The 16,388-nt window shown below is 42.9% G+C and overlaps 1 protein-coding gene across 1 annotated transcript in view; it reads right to left on the bottom strand.

The window, feature by feature from the left end:
• spon1b (spondin 1b) overlaps positions 1-15,700 on the bottom strand; it is a gene marked incomplete at both ends in the record, with an annotated part of 178,064 nt that extends 162,364 nt beyond the window's left edge. Inside the window, 3 exons of the mRNA XM_080544642.1 lie at positions 13,473-13,601; positions 13,719-13,995; positions 15,609-15,700. Coding sequence (XP_080400768.1) covers positions 13,473-13,601; positions 13,719-13,995; positions 15,609-15,700 — 498 coding nt within the window. The remainder of the gene's footprint in view (positions 1-13,472; positions 13,602-13,718; positions 13,996-15,608) is intronic.
• Positions 15,701-16,388: the final 688 nt, after the last annotated feature.

Here is a 16,388-nt window from a genome sequence, read left to right as displayed (position 1 = left end):
TGACAAAAGTAACAATAAATATATACACACATAAATGAATGTATGAACAAATACACATACAAATACACACACTATATCGCAATACATTTCTATATGTATTTATTCTTTTCCACATTTATTCTTTCTTTTCCACATTCATTCTTTCTTTTCCACATTGTTTTCCACATTCATTCTTTCTTTTCCACATTCATTCTTTCTTTTCCACATTCATTCTTTCATTCTTTCTTTTCCACATTCATTCTTTCTTTTCCACATTCATTCTTTCTTTTCCACATTCATTCTTTCTTTTCCACTTTATCAGACCTGTATGCAAATATATGGGGGCGTATCTTGCATGTTGTCCACGCCCCTACGCATTTTCATTGGTTGATACCACGCGTGACGTATGAAAGCAGCGACACTGTTATTACCACAGACGGGTAGAGAGTCTATAGCCCCGTTCTCCCTATAATTTCCATGGAATCCCAAACTATGTCTATGACATCCCAAGGTCATACAGATACAGATCTATTCTAGTATAGTACATGATAGTAGCCTTTAGCTACGGCGCTAGTTGTTGTGCTAAGTTGATTGATTGACTGTGTTCGCGAATGCTATGCTATGGTATGCCATCATGTGCTGTACTCGTTTTCACTGAATAAATCGCGATTTCTTTCAAAGAAGGTAGCAGGTGTGTATGTCCATGTCAAGGAGAAGGTACGACTTGTATGACTGTAGTGTGATTAGGACATAAGTTAAGGATATTAGTGTAGTTGTACTTTAGCCTGTGGAGACGATAGCATTAGCTCCACACGGATTTAACATGAACAGTAGTAGACTACATCACAAGATACTTTATGCATATATAAACGGGTTATTTTGATAAACTGGACACATTTTGTGAATATATATGGTTACTTTCTCACCTGAAAACATATAAAAACTTCATAAAATGACATATTAACACTTGTAGAGCCAAATTACAGATTTTTGCCACAATGGCGGCCAAAATTGAGGATTTAAAATCTGCACAGGGGCGTGGACAACATGCTGCATACATTACTGATAATGCATACATTACTGATAATGCATACATTACTGATAAAGCGAAAGACAATGTTGTTTTCACCTAGCTATTCACATAGAATGTTTTGTCTTTGTCATTGTCAGATGTGTATGCAAATATAGGGGCGTATCTTAGACGCACTCTACGCATTTTCATTGGTTGATACTGCGCGTGACGTGGTAAAGCACTCAGCCAAGATCCAAAAATATTTTTTTACGAGTGCACACAAAGAATATACGTGCTGCACATATCTTAACTGTACATATACACTGCCAGTTTACATTAGGGATAAACCTCAGCAAATATGTTCAAGTCAAGACTAAAAACCCATCTTTTTAATATTTTAATAAGAATGACTAAATAATTAAATTAAGATTATATAATGATTAAAGCACTTTGAGCTGCAACGTTTGCAGGAAAAGCGCTAAACAAATAAAGTTGTTATTATTATTATTATTATTATATATTCGCCCTTGTCCTGTACCCATCACACTGTACATCAGGGTTTCCGTTAACCGGTAATTCCCGGACTTTGTCCGGTAAAAGTTGTTGAAGTCCGACAAATTGAAAACTCGTCGGACATAAATGTCCGGTGAAAATAATTCCCTCTAAGCACAATTTGAATACAATTCGCTAAAGTTCACATTCTGATTCCTTCTATTTTAAAAAAGACGAATATATAGGCTATGTATTTATTTTATTATGATATGATTTGACACCGGCATGATGATGACTCCTAATGTGTAGGCTGCCTATGCGAAACAGCGGTTGTTTCCGGTGTGCGCTATAACTCGTGCACAATCGAGTCGAGGCAGAGAGGAGGATAGCGATGTTTCTCTCTGTGATAGTGTGATTATGCAAGCCTTTTCTGAAAGGGATGAGAACCCGATTGTTTCAGCTTCTCCCAGGGAGAAAGTGGTAGAGTTACCATCCTCCCCGAGTCCTACCATACCATCCGCTGACAGCCTATCTCTGCCTGTAACCGGCGAGCGATTGCGTGTCGCTCAAGTAGCTGATCAGTCATTAAACAAATGTTTTTTACATGCAGCTAGTGAGGAATCTGAAATAGGGGGCAACGTAGTTTATTTCCTTAACGATGGGATATTAATGCGTAAATGGTCTCCTCCTAATGCAAATGGTTGTGAGTGGAATACTGTAAAACAAGTGGTTGTGCCTGTGGGTTATAGATGATGTTAATTTATTGTTGGTTATGAATCAAAGAACAGTTATTGAGTTTAAGACGATTTAATCAGAGTTACAAACAGATATATACATTACATGTGTTCTCCGCGGGCTGGGCTGGTGAAAAAGAGAGACCCTCCCTCCCCCTGTCTCCCCTTTTTGTCCCAGTCATCTAGATGCCTGCCCTCTTATGCAAATATCTACCAGTGCCTTGTAGCTGGACAAGGGGAGTGTTTATAAGGGTCCCAACCCCCAGAGGTCTCTGTTGGTCATCTGGTTGCCATAGAACCCTCATTGTTAGAGGGCATCATGCCCTTGCATGCCCTGGTATGTGTGTGTGTTTAAAATATACTACATATTCATACATAGATCATACATACTACATAGGTCTTTAGGTCTCACCCTGGTTCATCAAGAGGGCCGTCCCCTGTGATGTCACTATGGCTTTAAGTCAGGGGGCTCTTGCACAACATTGCACAACACTCAGGGGGCTATTTGCACAACATTGCACAACATTCCCCTACAGCATATATTCAGGCCCCTATCATACTATTGTGTGTTTAAGTAGAAATACACGACATAGACAACAGGTGTTATCTGTAGCACATGAGAGCCAGTGGTCAGGACATTTAGGTATAACTAAAACTTATCAGCTGATATTGAAACATTTCTTTTGGCCCGGACTGAAGGCGGATGTTGCCAAGCACTGCCGCTGTTGCCATACTTGTCAGATGGCGGGTAAGCCTAATCAATCCATTCCACCCGCACCATTGCATCCCATTCCTGCTATAGGGGAGCCATTTGAACGTGTAATAATTGATTGTGTTGGACCTTTGCCTAGGACTAAAAGTGGAAGTCAGTATTTGCTTACTATTATGTGCGCTGCTACTCGTTTTCCCGAAGCTGTTCCGTTGCGTAACATATCAGCCAGCTCAGTGGTGAAAGCTTTAACAACGTTTTTTTCCACATTCGGTCTTCCTCTTGTTATACAATCTGACCAGGGCACTAACTTTCAGTCTAAGCTTTTCAAACAAGCCCTAAGAACGTTAGGGGTACGATGTCACGCCAGAAGCCTACATGCTTGCACTGTTCAATAAAATGTTATACATCTAGACATTGTGGTATTTCTTTATATACGTATCCCAGCCTGCCTATTGTTTCTCAATAAACAGTTATGTTCTCCTCATTGACATACTCCCGAGTCCGATTAAGTATGATTTGACAGGCAGCTAAACAAAATGCCTTCCCAACCAGCGAGACCTGGTTATAGAAATGACGTTGTTTTATTGATAAAAAAAAAGGGTAAAACTGGAAAGAGAAAATAGAAAACTCACATTAATCCCAAACAATTTAACAAACTTCAGTTAACGTAATGTGGAGTCCGTTCATTGATCGATGCTGTCTGTTCAGTTCCCAGTGAGGCGCCCGTTCAGCGCTGGACATAATGGCATAGCGCGCATGCGAATCATGTTATATTATTATATATTATATAGCTCGCATCTAATCGTATCGGATGAGAAATAGACATTAAATGGCATATATAGGCCGCTACACAACAGTAATCACCGCGACAAACAGCTATATTAGATTTTTTTTTTTTTTTTTTTATATATATATTTTAATATGATGACCGGAATATATCACGTTTGTCCGGTAAATCGAAATCTTCCCGGACACGATGTCCGGCGGCAATTTTTTCTAACGGAAACCCTGCTGTACATATATCTTTACTGTACATTTCATATTGATATTCATGCAAATATATTGCCTTTTTACATTCATATTCAATGCGCGTAGTGCGAGGCTTGACGTGAACAAGTTGAGCACCATACGCATTGACTTCACAGTAATGAACATCTTCATAAGGGTAACGTTCCCGATAAGTCCAATGATACACCATGCAATGTCCATACAATGATACACCATGCAATGTCCTTACAATGAAGGTGATGATCCATACATGAACAAGCCCACTGTAGACAACTGACTATCATCCCCAAACACACCCTATGTATACGGACTACGAAAACCTTGGCGCACAGCCACTTTATTACTGAACTCTCTATTATCACTAGTTGCACCACTATTTTTATTTATTTTTGCACTCCCAATTTTATTTGGCGATGACGAGACCTGAATTTCAATTGAATGAATGAATGAATGGTCTTTATTGTCATTGATATAGTACAGGTACCAAACAACGAAATTTGGGAGGGGGGGCTCCCATGGTGCTAGGATTTTTTTAAATAAAAACAAGAAGGGAAAAGAGCTGGTTTACATAAATAAAGGCTATGTACACTATCCACTATACTATACTATACAAATAAAACACTGTGCTGTACTCCATGCTATGCTATACCTATTCTAACATTTCCTATCTCTGAACCTTGATTTCAATCTAGTAGCTGCCATCAATTTGTCAAGATTGTCCAGGGCCTAGAACCTAGGTCTTTGCTGTGTTCAGGGCCTGAATGGCCCTGGGGTAGAAGCTGAGCTTCAGTCTGTTTGTCCTTGCGAACATGGTCCTGAACCACCTGTTTGAGGCCAGCCGAGCAAAGTGTTCGTACCCAGGGTGGGATGGGTCTCTGGAGATCTTGGAGGCCTTATCCTGTATCCTGTCTTACCTGTAATATTGTCACCTTTATCTTGTATAATAATAATAATAATAATAATAATAATAATCATATTAATAATATTAATAAGAATAAGAATAACGTTTTATTTGTATAGCGCTTTACCTTTTACGTTGCAGCTCATTATGCCTATAATTGTATTAGTTTATATACAATTGTTTATTAGTAGGACCCAGTCAAAAGACCCAGTCAAAGACCCAGGAAATCATCGTGGACTTCAGGAGGAAAAAATCGGAGGTCCAGCCCCTGCTCATCGACGGAGAGAGCGTGGAGAGAGTCTCAACCATCCGAAAATGCACAAGGTGTCCTGCTTGAAGGGAGAAGTGTTTTTTCAATGAATTCTAACTTTAATGGGGGCATATGGCACTCTATATTGGGGTAAAAAGTGAATTGGAACTGCTGCTCTCATTCGATGTAGGCCTCCATAAATGAATAATAAATGAATAATTCTGAAATAACACTGGCTACTGTAAGGTGATCAACTTCTCCAGAATTGATTTAATTGAGTCGTCACTTACAAGCGAGTCCGTTTAATCTCAACGAGACGTCCTTGTTATAACTTCTAAGATAAAATGATCCAATCAAATATTCGGCTGTTTCAAACTCTTTGTCATGGCAGCGGGTCAGAGCATGAGCAGCTACTGCTTCACACAGACGTTTACTGGCTGTCTCGTGGCAGTGTGTGTGTGATGAATGAATTAAACATTGAGGTGTTTGGCCAGGTGGCACATGTATTGGCCAATTAGCTCATGTAGTCTAATTTTGAATGGCAGTGTTTTGAAATGGCAAACATGTGACTTTATGTCAGATTGTTGTGTCTTAGGCAGAGAACCGTGTTTAGTGCATTTAAAAAGTGCCATTTTGAATAGCAAAATGTGTGTAAAGCAGAAAATGTGTTTAGAGTTTTGGAGACTTGAGAAGAGGTTTTGCTCTCTGTGTGTCAGTTTAAATAATTGTGCTATGCATGTCATTTTATTGTGTTAGCAATTGGAAAAAACTGTAATAGAACACATGTGCGGTGGACAGATACAGTACATATAGTTAAAAGTCCCAGTGCTGTTATACTGTATATCGGCACTCATGGAATGCCTCTTGTCCAATCAAATGACTTGGTCGGAACTAACTGTTGTACTGTATAATAAATGTTATATTTGCAAGTTAGTGTTTAATTGAACATTTTTGGAAATAATCAACACGCATGAGTGAGGGGGTACTTCTGGCATGGCAAAACAGCTCAAGGGGTACACAAGACAAAAAAGGTTGGGAACCACTGCACTAGACCACCACTACCCCCTATTTCAATACACACACAACTCAATTTCAATGATAAAGACTCACACTACTGTACATATTCTTCCTTAGATTATGCTAGTTAGTGTCTCTTTTGTGTCATTAAATACATGCAACGCATTGACCAAAGGACCTTGGGGATCAGGCAAACTCTGAATCTCTGCATCAGTCAGTGGTCGTGGAAGCTGGATGTCTGGGATGTGGACTCCTTCTCGGTGGTGCCCGTGTGGACCTTCCCAATCAATACCATACTCCAGGTCTACCTAATGTTATAGTTGCAAATGAAATCTGATTGGATTACTGAGATGATTATTTGATATTAAGAACAATAAATATAAATTGTACATTTTCCAATGTTGGGACTGAAAGTGTGTTGTGCAATTACATGAGGTTGGAATTGTGCTTCCTCTGAGTACAAACCTGGGTTGGGTCCTCATCTCCTTCCCGGGGGTTGAAAGTCCACAACTGCAGTGGTGTCCGATTGCCCTCTGTACGCAAGCGATGGTGGTTCCAGCCATCCCGGAAGGAGTGTAGATGCCTTCATTACATTTACATTACATTAGTAATTTAGTAGACGCTTTTATACAATGCGACTTACAATCAGTGCATTGGGCATTGAAGGTCAGGAGAACTGCCAGTCATCAGAAATCGTAAGTAGCCTATGTTAAACCAGCATCCAAGAGCATAACCAGTGTTGAAGTACCCGTGCCAGAATAAGAAATAACAAATGCATGCCTTCGGATGTGTGGCATGAAGGTCCAATGGAGGGCATACATGTGGACCTCATCATCAGGATCCAGCAAACCCTCCCTCTCCATACGGTTGAACATGGTGTAGAAGAGGTCCAACACTCCCACAAACACATCCCTCCACAATCTCTCGATTCTAGATAGGGTATGGAAAAGGTGGGAGGGGGGAAACACACATATTACACAAAACAAAAAACATACTTAAAAAAAGAGTTTTTGAGAAATGTTTGGGACATGTATATTTTGGACGTTGATTTGGAGAAGCATGATATACCTCTGGTTGTGTGTGCTTCGGCCTGTGAGGTGCGAATTCCGGCCTGGGCCTCTGGCGGACACCATGAAGTGCGCAACCTTGACATTCTCCCCTCCCTTGTCAGACCTGACACGGGACGGCACTCCAAAGATATGAACTGCTTCAAGGAAGCTTGTCAATACTGTGGAGGCACGGTTGTTGGTGGCAGGATTCAGGAATGTCACCAGATGGCTAAAGCCATCAATGCCACCGTGAATTACGATTCGCCACCTGTAATGTAAGAAATTACAAATTGTGGATACAAAAAGAACAATTATACCATCCCCTTACACACATGGAAAACAGCATTGCATAATTTTGGTAGGCTACTGTATCATATGCAGTGTATCTTTCAAAACCATAGCCTTACCGTATAAGTTTATGGTTGCCATCGATGTGCCATAAACTATTGGGGGCCGGAACAGAATACCTTCTGCGCCTTACTGTACGCAGCTGGAGAGTGCGGCTCGCAATTCCCTCTGGACTGACACGGCGCATGGTTTCTTGGACACGCTGTCCTTTATAGAAGCAGAAAAAAACAAAATAAGAACCCAAAGCAAATAACGATTGCTTATACAAAGTTCAAAGCTTTATTGTCATTATACTGTAGCCTAGTGTATTAGCATGGTTGATGGGGAAGTAGCCTATAGGCCAAGTAGTCAATATAGGACAAGTCAGGTGGATTTATGACCAAATACAGGAGAATCTCCCTATTTGAATAGACCTGGGATACTTTCATTGATCTTTCAATCATATACTAATACAGGTAGCCTATTACACAATATGACTTCATACAACCTAGAAAATTCTTACCTGGCTACGGTTAAATGGTGAGTAATCCATCAACATTAGGCTAGACGTTAGTGGTAATTCACTTACTTTGTATCCGTATGCCTCGAGCATCAAGGTGAGAAACCATTGCTTTATAGCCGGAATTTGGGTGATACTCGAGGATTTCCTGGACTACTTCATCCAACTCAGCATCCCCCATGTTGGCATACATGCCAGAAACCCTAAAGAAGAGTTTTTATGGTCAGACTCAGGACTTTTTGGGATAGGTAAATAGGTAGCCTACGTTATTGATTTACATAGGCTATGTATTTACCAACTGTAGGCTATGTATCCATAGTATGATAGTTTATAGCATAAACTAGCCCCGTACGCCTTCAGATGAGATTAGATGAGATTAGATGGAGCAACAGTGGTTCATCTGAAGTCACTACGGGGCTAAACGTGAGCTACTCGTAAATCGGAATATCATACCGGTAAACAAGACTTACCTAAGGCTTAGGCCAATGTCTGCCATTCGTCGGTGAATTGTACGGTCACTGACTCCAAAAAGCCTGGCAATGTCGCGTACAGACAACCCCGATGATAAATAACCCTCAAGTGTCTCCACGGGCAGTACATACGAGGGCCTACCCACTGTCGTGGTGTTAGCTGAATGCAGCTGCAGTGTTTCCTCTATATGCATTTATTGGTGGCGGGCCGCCACGAATGAATTTCCTCCGCCACGAATTGATTCAGTCCACACAAAAAAAAAAAAAAAAAAACTCAGAACATTTTAGCTGATTAAAATATATCTGATCCTAGATCAGCGCTATAATGGATGTTGACTAAAAGTGCACCTAAATCCACGCCCATCTCTCTCTAACCGCTGATCCAAAATCAGATTAATGACATTAAACATTCAGTTGACGACGTGACACAAGGGCTACTCCTGATTGGTCTAAATGTGAACCGGCATGAGAACCGTGCAGACTCAACCATCCCCGCTCAGCAGTCTTGCCTTCCGAAATGCTCGGGCGCCTGTGTTTTCTCCTCGCAAATAACGGGCTAAAAGTCACCGGTAGTACCATCTAAAAGATACAAAAAGCTGATCTAGCTAGCTAGGTGCACAAATAAGATACAGTTGCTCAAAATGCAGATAAGTAGGAAAAGTAAGAAATAAGAAAGTATAGGCTAATATCAAACAACAATCCTAGAGATGACTAACTCAAACGTACGCATAACTAAATAAAAGCAGGCCAACTAACGACAGCTACACGCCCTCAACTGGGAACATAAAGGATAAATGAATTTTGCAATCGAACGTGTCCTACAGCGACAGCTGGTCGTGCAAATCAGGTTCTGGGAAGATTTTTGTAGCTTTTTTTCTTTTTTTGCCATCCTCCCTCTAGTTTGAAATTAGTTCGTTGTTTTGAGCGCGCGTGCGCGTTCCATGCGCGTGCACGCGAAAAAAAAAAAGACCTATCCGCCACCAATGGAAAAATTCCTGGAGGAAACACTGAGCTGCGCAACATTAATCTCATGGACGACTTCATTCAACATGCGGAAGATGTCAGGGTTAACTTCTTCATCGGTCGATGCCGCAAACTCCGCCAAACGATCAACAACAGCCTCCACGCGGAAAAGTACATAATCAAGAGGAGCAGTGTAGGCCAGGTCAGCTATGGCGACCAATTCTCTGGCCACGAAGGCTCTCTGATTCTGATTCTCAGGTAAGGTGACAGCCATTGTGCTCTTCTCTTCAACTTTGCAACTTTGTCGCTTTTACCACGTCACGCGCGGTATCAACCAATGAAAATGCGTGGGGTATCAACCAATGAAAATGCGTGGGGCGAGGACAACATGCAAGACACGCCCCTATATTTGCATACATTACTGATAATCGGGGAAAGAATGAAAGCTTGAATGTGGAAAAGAATGTGGAAAAGAAAGAATGAATGTGGAAAAGAATGTGGAAAAGAAAGAATGAATGTGGAAAACAATGTGGAAAAGAAAGAATGAATGTGGAAAACAATGTGGAAAAGAAAGAATGAATGTGGAAAAGAAAGAATGAATGTGGAAAAGAAAGAATAAATGTGGAAAAGAATAAATACATATAGAAATGTATTGCGATATAGTGTGTGTATTTGTATGTGTATTTGTTCATACATTCATTTATGTGTGTATATATTTATTGTTAGTTTTGTCAGACCCGGTCCTCCATAGGTGGAGGTAGATATCGGAGGACAGGCTCATTGTAATGCATGGAACGGAATGAAGAATGGTATCAAACACGCGTTTTACCAGCACCAGCCTCCACTGAAGCTGAATGGTTTCATTGAACCCCAACTCCTCAGAACCGCAAAATGGCGGACGGTGGTGGACTGCTACGCATCTCTTTCTTTGTGGGAGTGTGAGAGCCTCTAAAAACTGACGAGGAGTTAAATGTTGCTGCTGCTGCTTTGTGATTGGTTAAAATGGGCCCTGGCCCCAGAAGGAAGACCTTAGAGAGGTCTGAGGAACACTATTCCTCCACTGAACCTCAGGGCTGTGAGTGCTCTGTTTACCTATTACCTTTCTGTTGGAGGTGAGATAGCACAGACATCAAACACAGAACGCTACGATTGCTCCCGGCATCTCCGAGGTGCCTTTCGATAAAGATTCATTTTGTGTTGTCATTTTCGTTTTGGCCACCGGTTATGCTGCCTGACACTTGGACCAAATAACAAGAGAAAATGAATTGTGAAGGTATTCTGGGGAGGGGTTATGGTAGCAAAAGTGGCTGGAGAATGGCCTTCCAAAGCTCAAAGCTGGAAATAGTTTTGGAGATAATTACTCTCTAAAACACTATAAGGTTTGTGGGAATTGCTCGTATTATTTTACCCTCAAACGATAACAACAATGTTCGGAGCAGACCCCAGATGGTAGTTTTAGGGTGTAAAACAAATTGTATGTATTCTAAGCTTCCAATTCTTTATGACTTTGTCAATGAAACATGTTCCCAAAAGCTCTAAACCATTTAACCGGTTGTGTTCATGTTTGCCCCCCCATCCTTGGTGTTCCCAGTCCAATTAGACCGGTCTGATTAACTGCTTCATATCTCCAAAACTACATGGTCAAATTTGCTACATTTGGTACCTGGTGAAAGCTGAGACCTGTGAGATGTTAAAAAATGAACATAGGTATGACCAAATTACTGTAATGTGACTAAATACTCAGTAGAAATTGAATATTTCATTTCCGTTTTTGAGAATTTCAAATAAGAAGGCCAGTTACACCCTGAAACTCTGTATATCTCTGCCAAACAACACATTGGATCAGTTCTTCAATATCTCAACATACAGTATACTGTGCAAAATTTGATGAGATATAAACAATGTAGACTATTGGTTAACCTGAATAACTGCAATACTGCAATATAGAAAGAATAGACACTGAAAATGTATTCCAAAATGAACATTTATTGTAAAACTAATTCACAGAACATCAACATGAATAGTCGTGTGTGTGTGTGTGTGTGTGTGTGTGTGTGTGTCTGCCACTCATCATGAAACTAGAAGCAGTCAGACAAATAGCTCTGGTCAAGGTTCAGCATCTGTTTTCTAATGTACACATTCCACGCAAGTCTCTACGTGAAATGAACGATAAGACCGTACTTTTGTTTAGAAAATGGACTGGACTGAACACTCATACCACACGTGACATCATATTCCACAGCAAACAGGAGGGCGGACTCGGAGTTCCTAACTTTGAGTGGACTTATTTTGCCACCAGACTCTGCCATCTCCTGAACATGCTGAACAGTGACGACCAGTGTGTGAGGGAGATGGCTAGAGCCTCACTGTTCTTGGACTTACGGAGACGCAAGGTCCCCATGGCGCGTCCATCAGAGTCTAGTTTCCTGGGATTTAAGAGGAAAGCCAGTGGAAAGTTGGACACTCACTCCCCTGGATTCGGAATGTGGTCTGACTGGCCTGACCTCAACGATCTCTGTCTTCCTGACAGTCATAGCCCACACTGCATACATCACAGTCACCAGCAGATAACTGAAACCATGCCCCACATCTTAAATGGTTGTCATGCGTATAAAGGGCTCTACATATGTAGGCATGATCGAATTGTGGATCTGATTTCAGAGGGTGTCTTTTCCATATTCAGGCCTGCCGCAACGCTGTACAAGCACTCCACTGTAAAGCCCCACATGTTCAGTTTGTGTAGCGACGAAGAGTCATTAGGAGTGTTCTCCAATATTTCAGCAAACACCCCTGATGTTGTAATTGTCAACGAAAACCACAGAGAGGTGCTTATTTTAGAAGTTGGCTGCACCTTTGACCATAGCCTAGAGGAAGCCTTTTTAACCAAAATCTTAAAATACCAACAGCTGGAGCAGGCCATATCACAACTGGGCTACAGATGTCAACTTTTAGTTTTTATATTTGGCAGCCTGGGCCATGTTCATAAGTCTGTTGTTAGAGGCTTTCATATGGCTGGTCTTCCTAAGAGAAGGGCCAAACAGTTAGCAAAATATTGCTCAATATCCGCTGTTATTGGTAGCCGCTCAATATGGAGAAGGCGGTGCTTCCTGTACCCATGAGCGGGATACTGTCTGTCTTATAGTATTGATCAACCCACTGGTCTGGTGCGAATAACATCCTGTGTGTGGCAGAACTGGTTGTTGGCTCAGCATTACTGTAACAAATTGTTTCCAGGATGTCAAAATGCACTGTTAGTATTTATGTCCTTTAGAATTGTACTTTGTATGTGGACATAAATAAAGCATTTTAAATGTGTGTGTGTTTGCTTGCAGAAGCAAGAAAGCCAGGACATATACTATACCATTGCTCAATCATAGCTGTTACTGTAGTGTTGCATGTGCATATAATTCTATTTTGATGATTGGGTTGAGAGAGGAGGTACACCACAAAAACTGTGGTCAGGGTCAAGGTCTCTCTGTGTGTGTGTTCACCCACAGGAGTGGCATTTTGCGATCAGGTCAGAGTGTGCCTTGCAAACGTAGGCATCACATTTGTAGCATGTAAGGCTTGTTTTATTGTCTCTAGGGGCACAGAGCTTGCATCTTTGCCTTTTCTGCCCCTGTCCTTGCTGGGGGGCAGCGGCTGGGGCAGCGGCTGGGGCTTGCTGACTCCTAACCAGACTGGCAGAGGCTGGTGTGCGGGGAAGGTGCTGGCGCCTTTGAATTAGAGGAGTAACTAATGCTTTCCCGAGCTCTGCCATGAAGAGTCTCCTCTTGAAATTCTTCCCCCGATTCCACACTGGGTCGATCGCCATCCATACCACATATGCGTTACACGCAGACACATCCAGGATGTTGTGGAACACTGCCACTGGCCAACGGGCTGTCATTCGCTGGCAGGTGTATGTGCCAGTAAGCTGCAATGAAAGAAAAAATAAACAAGAGGTTGGAAATAATTGAATCTGTCGTACACAAAAATGCATTGTTTCACATGAATAAAAGTAAAATAAAATGCATGATAGATGAACATATACATTACCTTATCAAGGCAGTCCATACCTCCTTTGTTGCTGTTGTAGTCCAGGATGATCTGGGGCTTCCTGTCCTCTGTGGTGCTGACAGCAGCGTCTTTGTGTACCGTGCTCATCAGGATGCCATTTTTATTCTTCTTGGGAACATAGGACACAAGACTGTGTGTGGCAGTGAAAGCTAATTTTGATGAGAGTATCTCTCTCCCTCTGGTTGACACCAGCGCAGGGGGAAGTTCAGGCTTGTTCTTCCTCACTGTCCCCACCATGGTGAGCTTGTGTTTCAACAGCTCCTGACCAAGCGCATATGAGGTGAAAAAGTTATCACATGTGATATTATGCCCCTTGAGACCGGCTGTCATGTCCAGCACAACACGCATGCCCTGGGTTTTTTCTGGCCTTCCATCAACAGGTTTTCCCGTGTAGACCTGCATATTCCAGGCATAGCTGCTCCTGGCATCACATGCTGCCCAGATCTTGATTCCATACTTGCCTGGTTTGCTTGGGATGTACTGCTTGAAGGGACAGCGACCTCTGAAACGGACCAGGCGCATGTCAACTGTCACCTCAGGGCCTGGATTGTACATGTGGTAGGCGCTCCACCCACCTGTCCCAAACGTTCCTGATGGCAGCCAGTTCAGAATCAGAATCAGAATCAGAATCAGAAGACTTTTATTGCCATGACATGTAAACATGTTAGGAATTTGGTTTGGTACCATGGAGCACGGTTTACAGAAGGACAGGTGCAAGACAGGACAAGACAGTGCAACCAACATCAAAGTGCAAGAGTCATAATTAATATAAATATAAAGTGCAGAGATTCAAGTGTTCAAGTGTTCAAGTGTTCATATCCAGACAGTGCAAAGCTCTCTGGGTGGGGGTGGAGGGAGGGTAGATAGATAGGGGTCAGGTCAGGGGGGGGGGGGGGGGAGGGGGGCCAGCGGCATTTAGGAGCCGGATGGCTGTGGGGAAAAAGCTGTTGGTGTGTCGGACCTTCACAGTATTTATGGACCGCACCCTCCTGCCTGAGGGGAGCGGGGCGAAGAGACCGTGTCCTGGGTGTGCGGGGTCAGCCATGATCTTCCTGGCCCTCCCCAAAGCCCTACTTTTAAACAGGGCCTCAAGGGGGGGCAAAGGGCAGCCAATCACCCTCTCCGCCGAGCGTATCACCCGCTGCAGCTTGGCCTTGTCCTTGGCCGCTGCAGCGGGGAACCAGATGATGATGGCGGAGGTGACGATGGACTCAATGATGGCCGTGTAGAAGTTCACCAGCGTGGTCTTAGGAAGGTGGAATTTCCTGAGCTGCCTCAGGAAAAACAGTCTCTTCTGGGCCTTTTTTGTGAGGGCGTTGATGTGGGGCCCCCACTTCAAGTCCCGAGAGACTGTCACCCCAAGGAAGCGGCATGACTCCACTGTGGTGACTGGAGTGCCTCCCAGTATGATTGGAGAGGGAGGGGGTGGGTTCCTCCTGAAGTCCACTATCAGCTCCACTGTCTTAAGAGCATTTAGCTCCAGGTTGTTCCGGGTGCACCAGGAGACCACCAAGTCAATCTCGCTCCTGTAAGCAGATTCATCCCCCTTGGAGATGAGCCCTACCAGGGTGGTATCGTCCGCGAACTTGAGGAGCTTGACCGACTGGTGGCTGGAGGTACAGCAGTTGGTGTAGAGGGAAAACAGGAGGGGAGACAGGACAGTTTGTCATTTCGCCAGCGGGCAGGTCTTGTATCTCTGTTATCAAATCGTATAACTCTCGACAGGACATGAAACTGCTGTAATGACATAGTGGACCGGAATATAGGCCTCCCGCACTCCGCATCCCACAGACTGTTTGTAGCCTCATTGTTTGACTGATATACTCCTGCTAGAATCAACAGACCTATGTAGGCTTGAAGGTCTACCTGGTCCAGTGCTCTCCATGTGTCCCCAAACACACGCCTCCCCTCCAGGTTTGTCATGTCCAGTACAATTTCCTCAATGGACTCTGGTAAAAACAGTTGGAAGCTGGACTTGATGTCATCCACACAAGATGTAGCATACCGCATTGGTCCTGGTGTCATCCTTATGATGTTTTCCACTCTCGCTCTGCTTGCTCTATCCTGGGAGGATGAATACCAGAGCAAGTTGCCACCCTTGGACTGGAATGTCACCTCAGGTGCCTGTTCTTCAGGTGCCTCTTCCTCAGGGGCCTCTTCCACAGGGGCCTCTTCCTCAGGGGCCTCTTCCTCGCCGTCTGTCTCATAACATTCTGGATCGAAGTCAGGATCGGTGTTGTCTTCCAATTCTGAGACATCCTCTTCTATCTCTGGTTCAACTTCAATCTCCTCTTCATCTGGTTAAAACATTCGGTCGAGAGCCTCTCTGACAGATAATCGCTTAGACAGCCGCTTACTCATTGTGTTCACAGAGTGAAATCAGAGCAAAGCACAAATAAAGCTTTATATAGGGGGTCTGTGAGAGTTTAGTCTGGAAGGTGTGGTTCACGTGGGGGGATGGGCATATAAGCACGGGAAAGAGAAGGGTTGAATGTTTTTCTGTTTTCTGTACTGAATGTTTTCTGCCCTAACTGAGCTGTTTGACAACAAAATTTCCCCATTGGGGACAATAAAGGTTTTCAATCAATCAATCAATCAAGTTCCCATAACAAACACCTGTTTCATTTGATACATTTCAGTGTTTGTTATGGGAACCCTTCTCTTTCCCATGCTTATGTGTCCATCAGAACCATACCTTCCAGAGTTATGGGAACCCTTCTCTTTCACCCCACGTGAACCACACCTTCCAGACTAAACAATGTTTAGTCTGGAAGGTCTGGTTCGGATGGGCAAATAAGCACGGGAAAGAGAAGGGTTCCCATAACAAACACCTAATTGTTTAGTTTGAAATGTGTCAAACTTTATATATGAGGTATTTGAACAGGTCTGATACAT

The sequence above is a fragment of the Nansenia antarctica genome (genome assembly GCF_963989245.1).
Source record: "Nansenia antarctica genome assembly, chromosome: 14".
Lineage (NCBI taxonomy): Eukaryota > Metazoa > Chordata > Actinopteri > Argentiniformes > Microstomatidae > Nansenia > Nansenia antarctica.
This window is presented reverse-complemented; position numbering and strand designations above follow the sequence as displayed.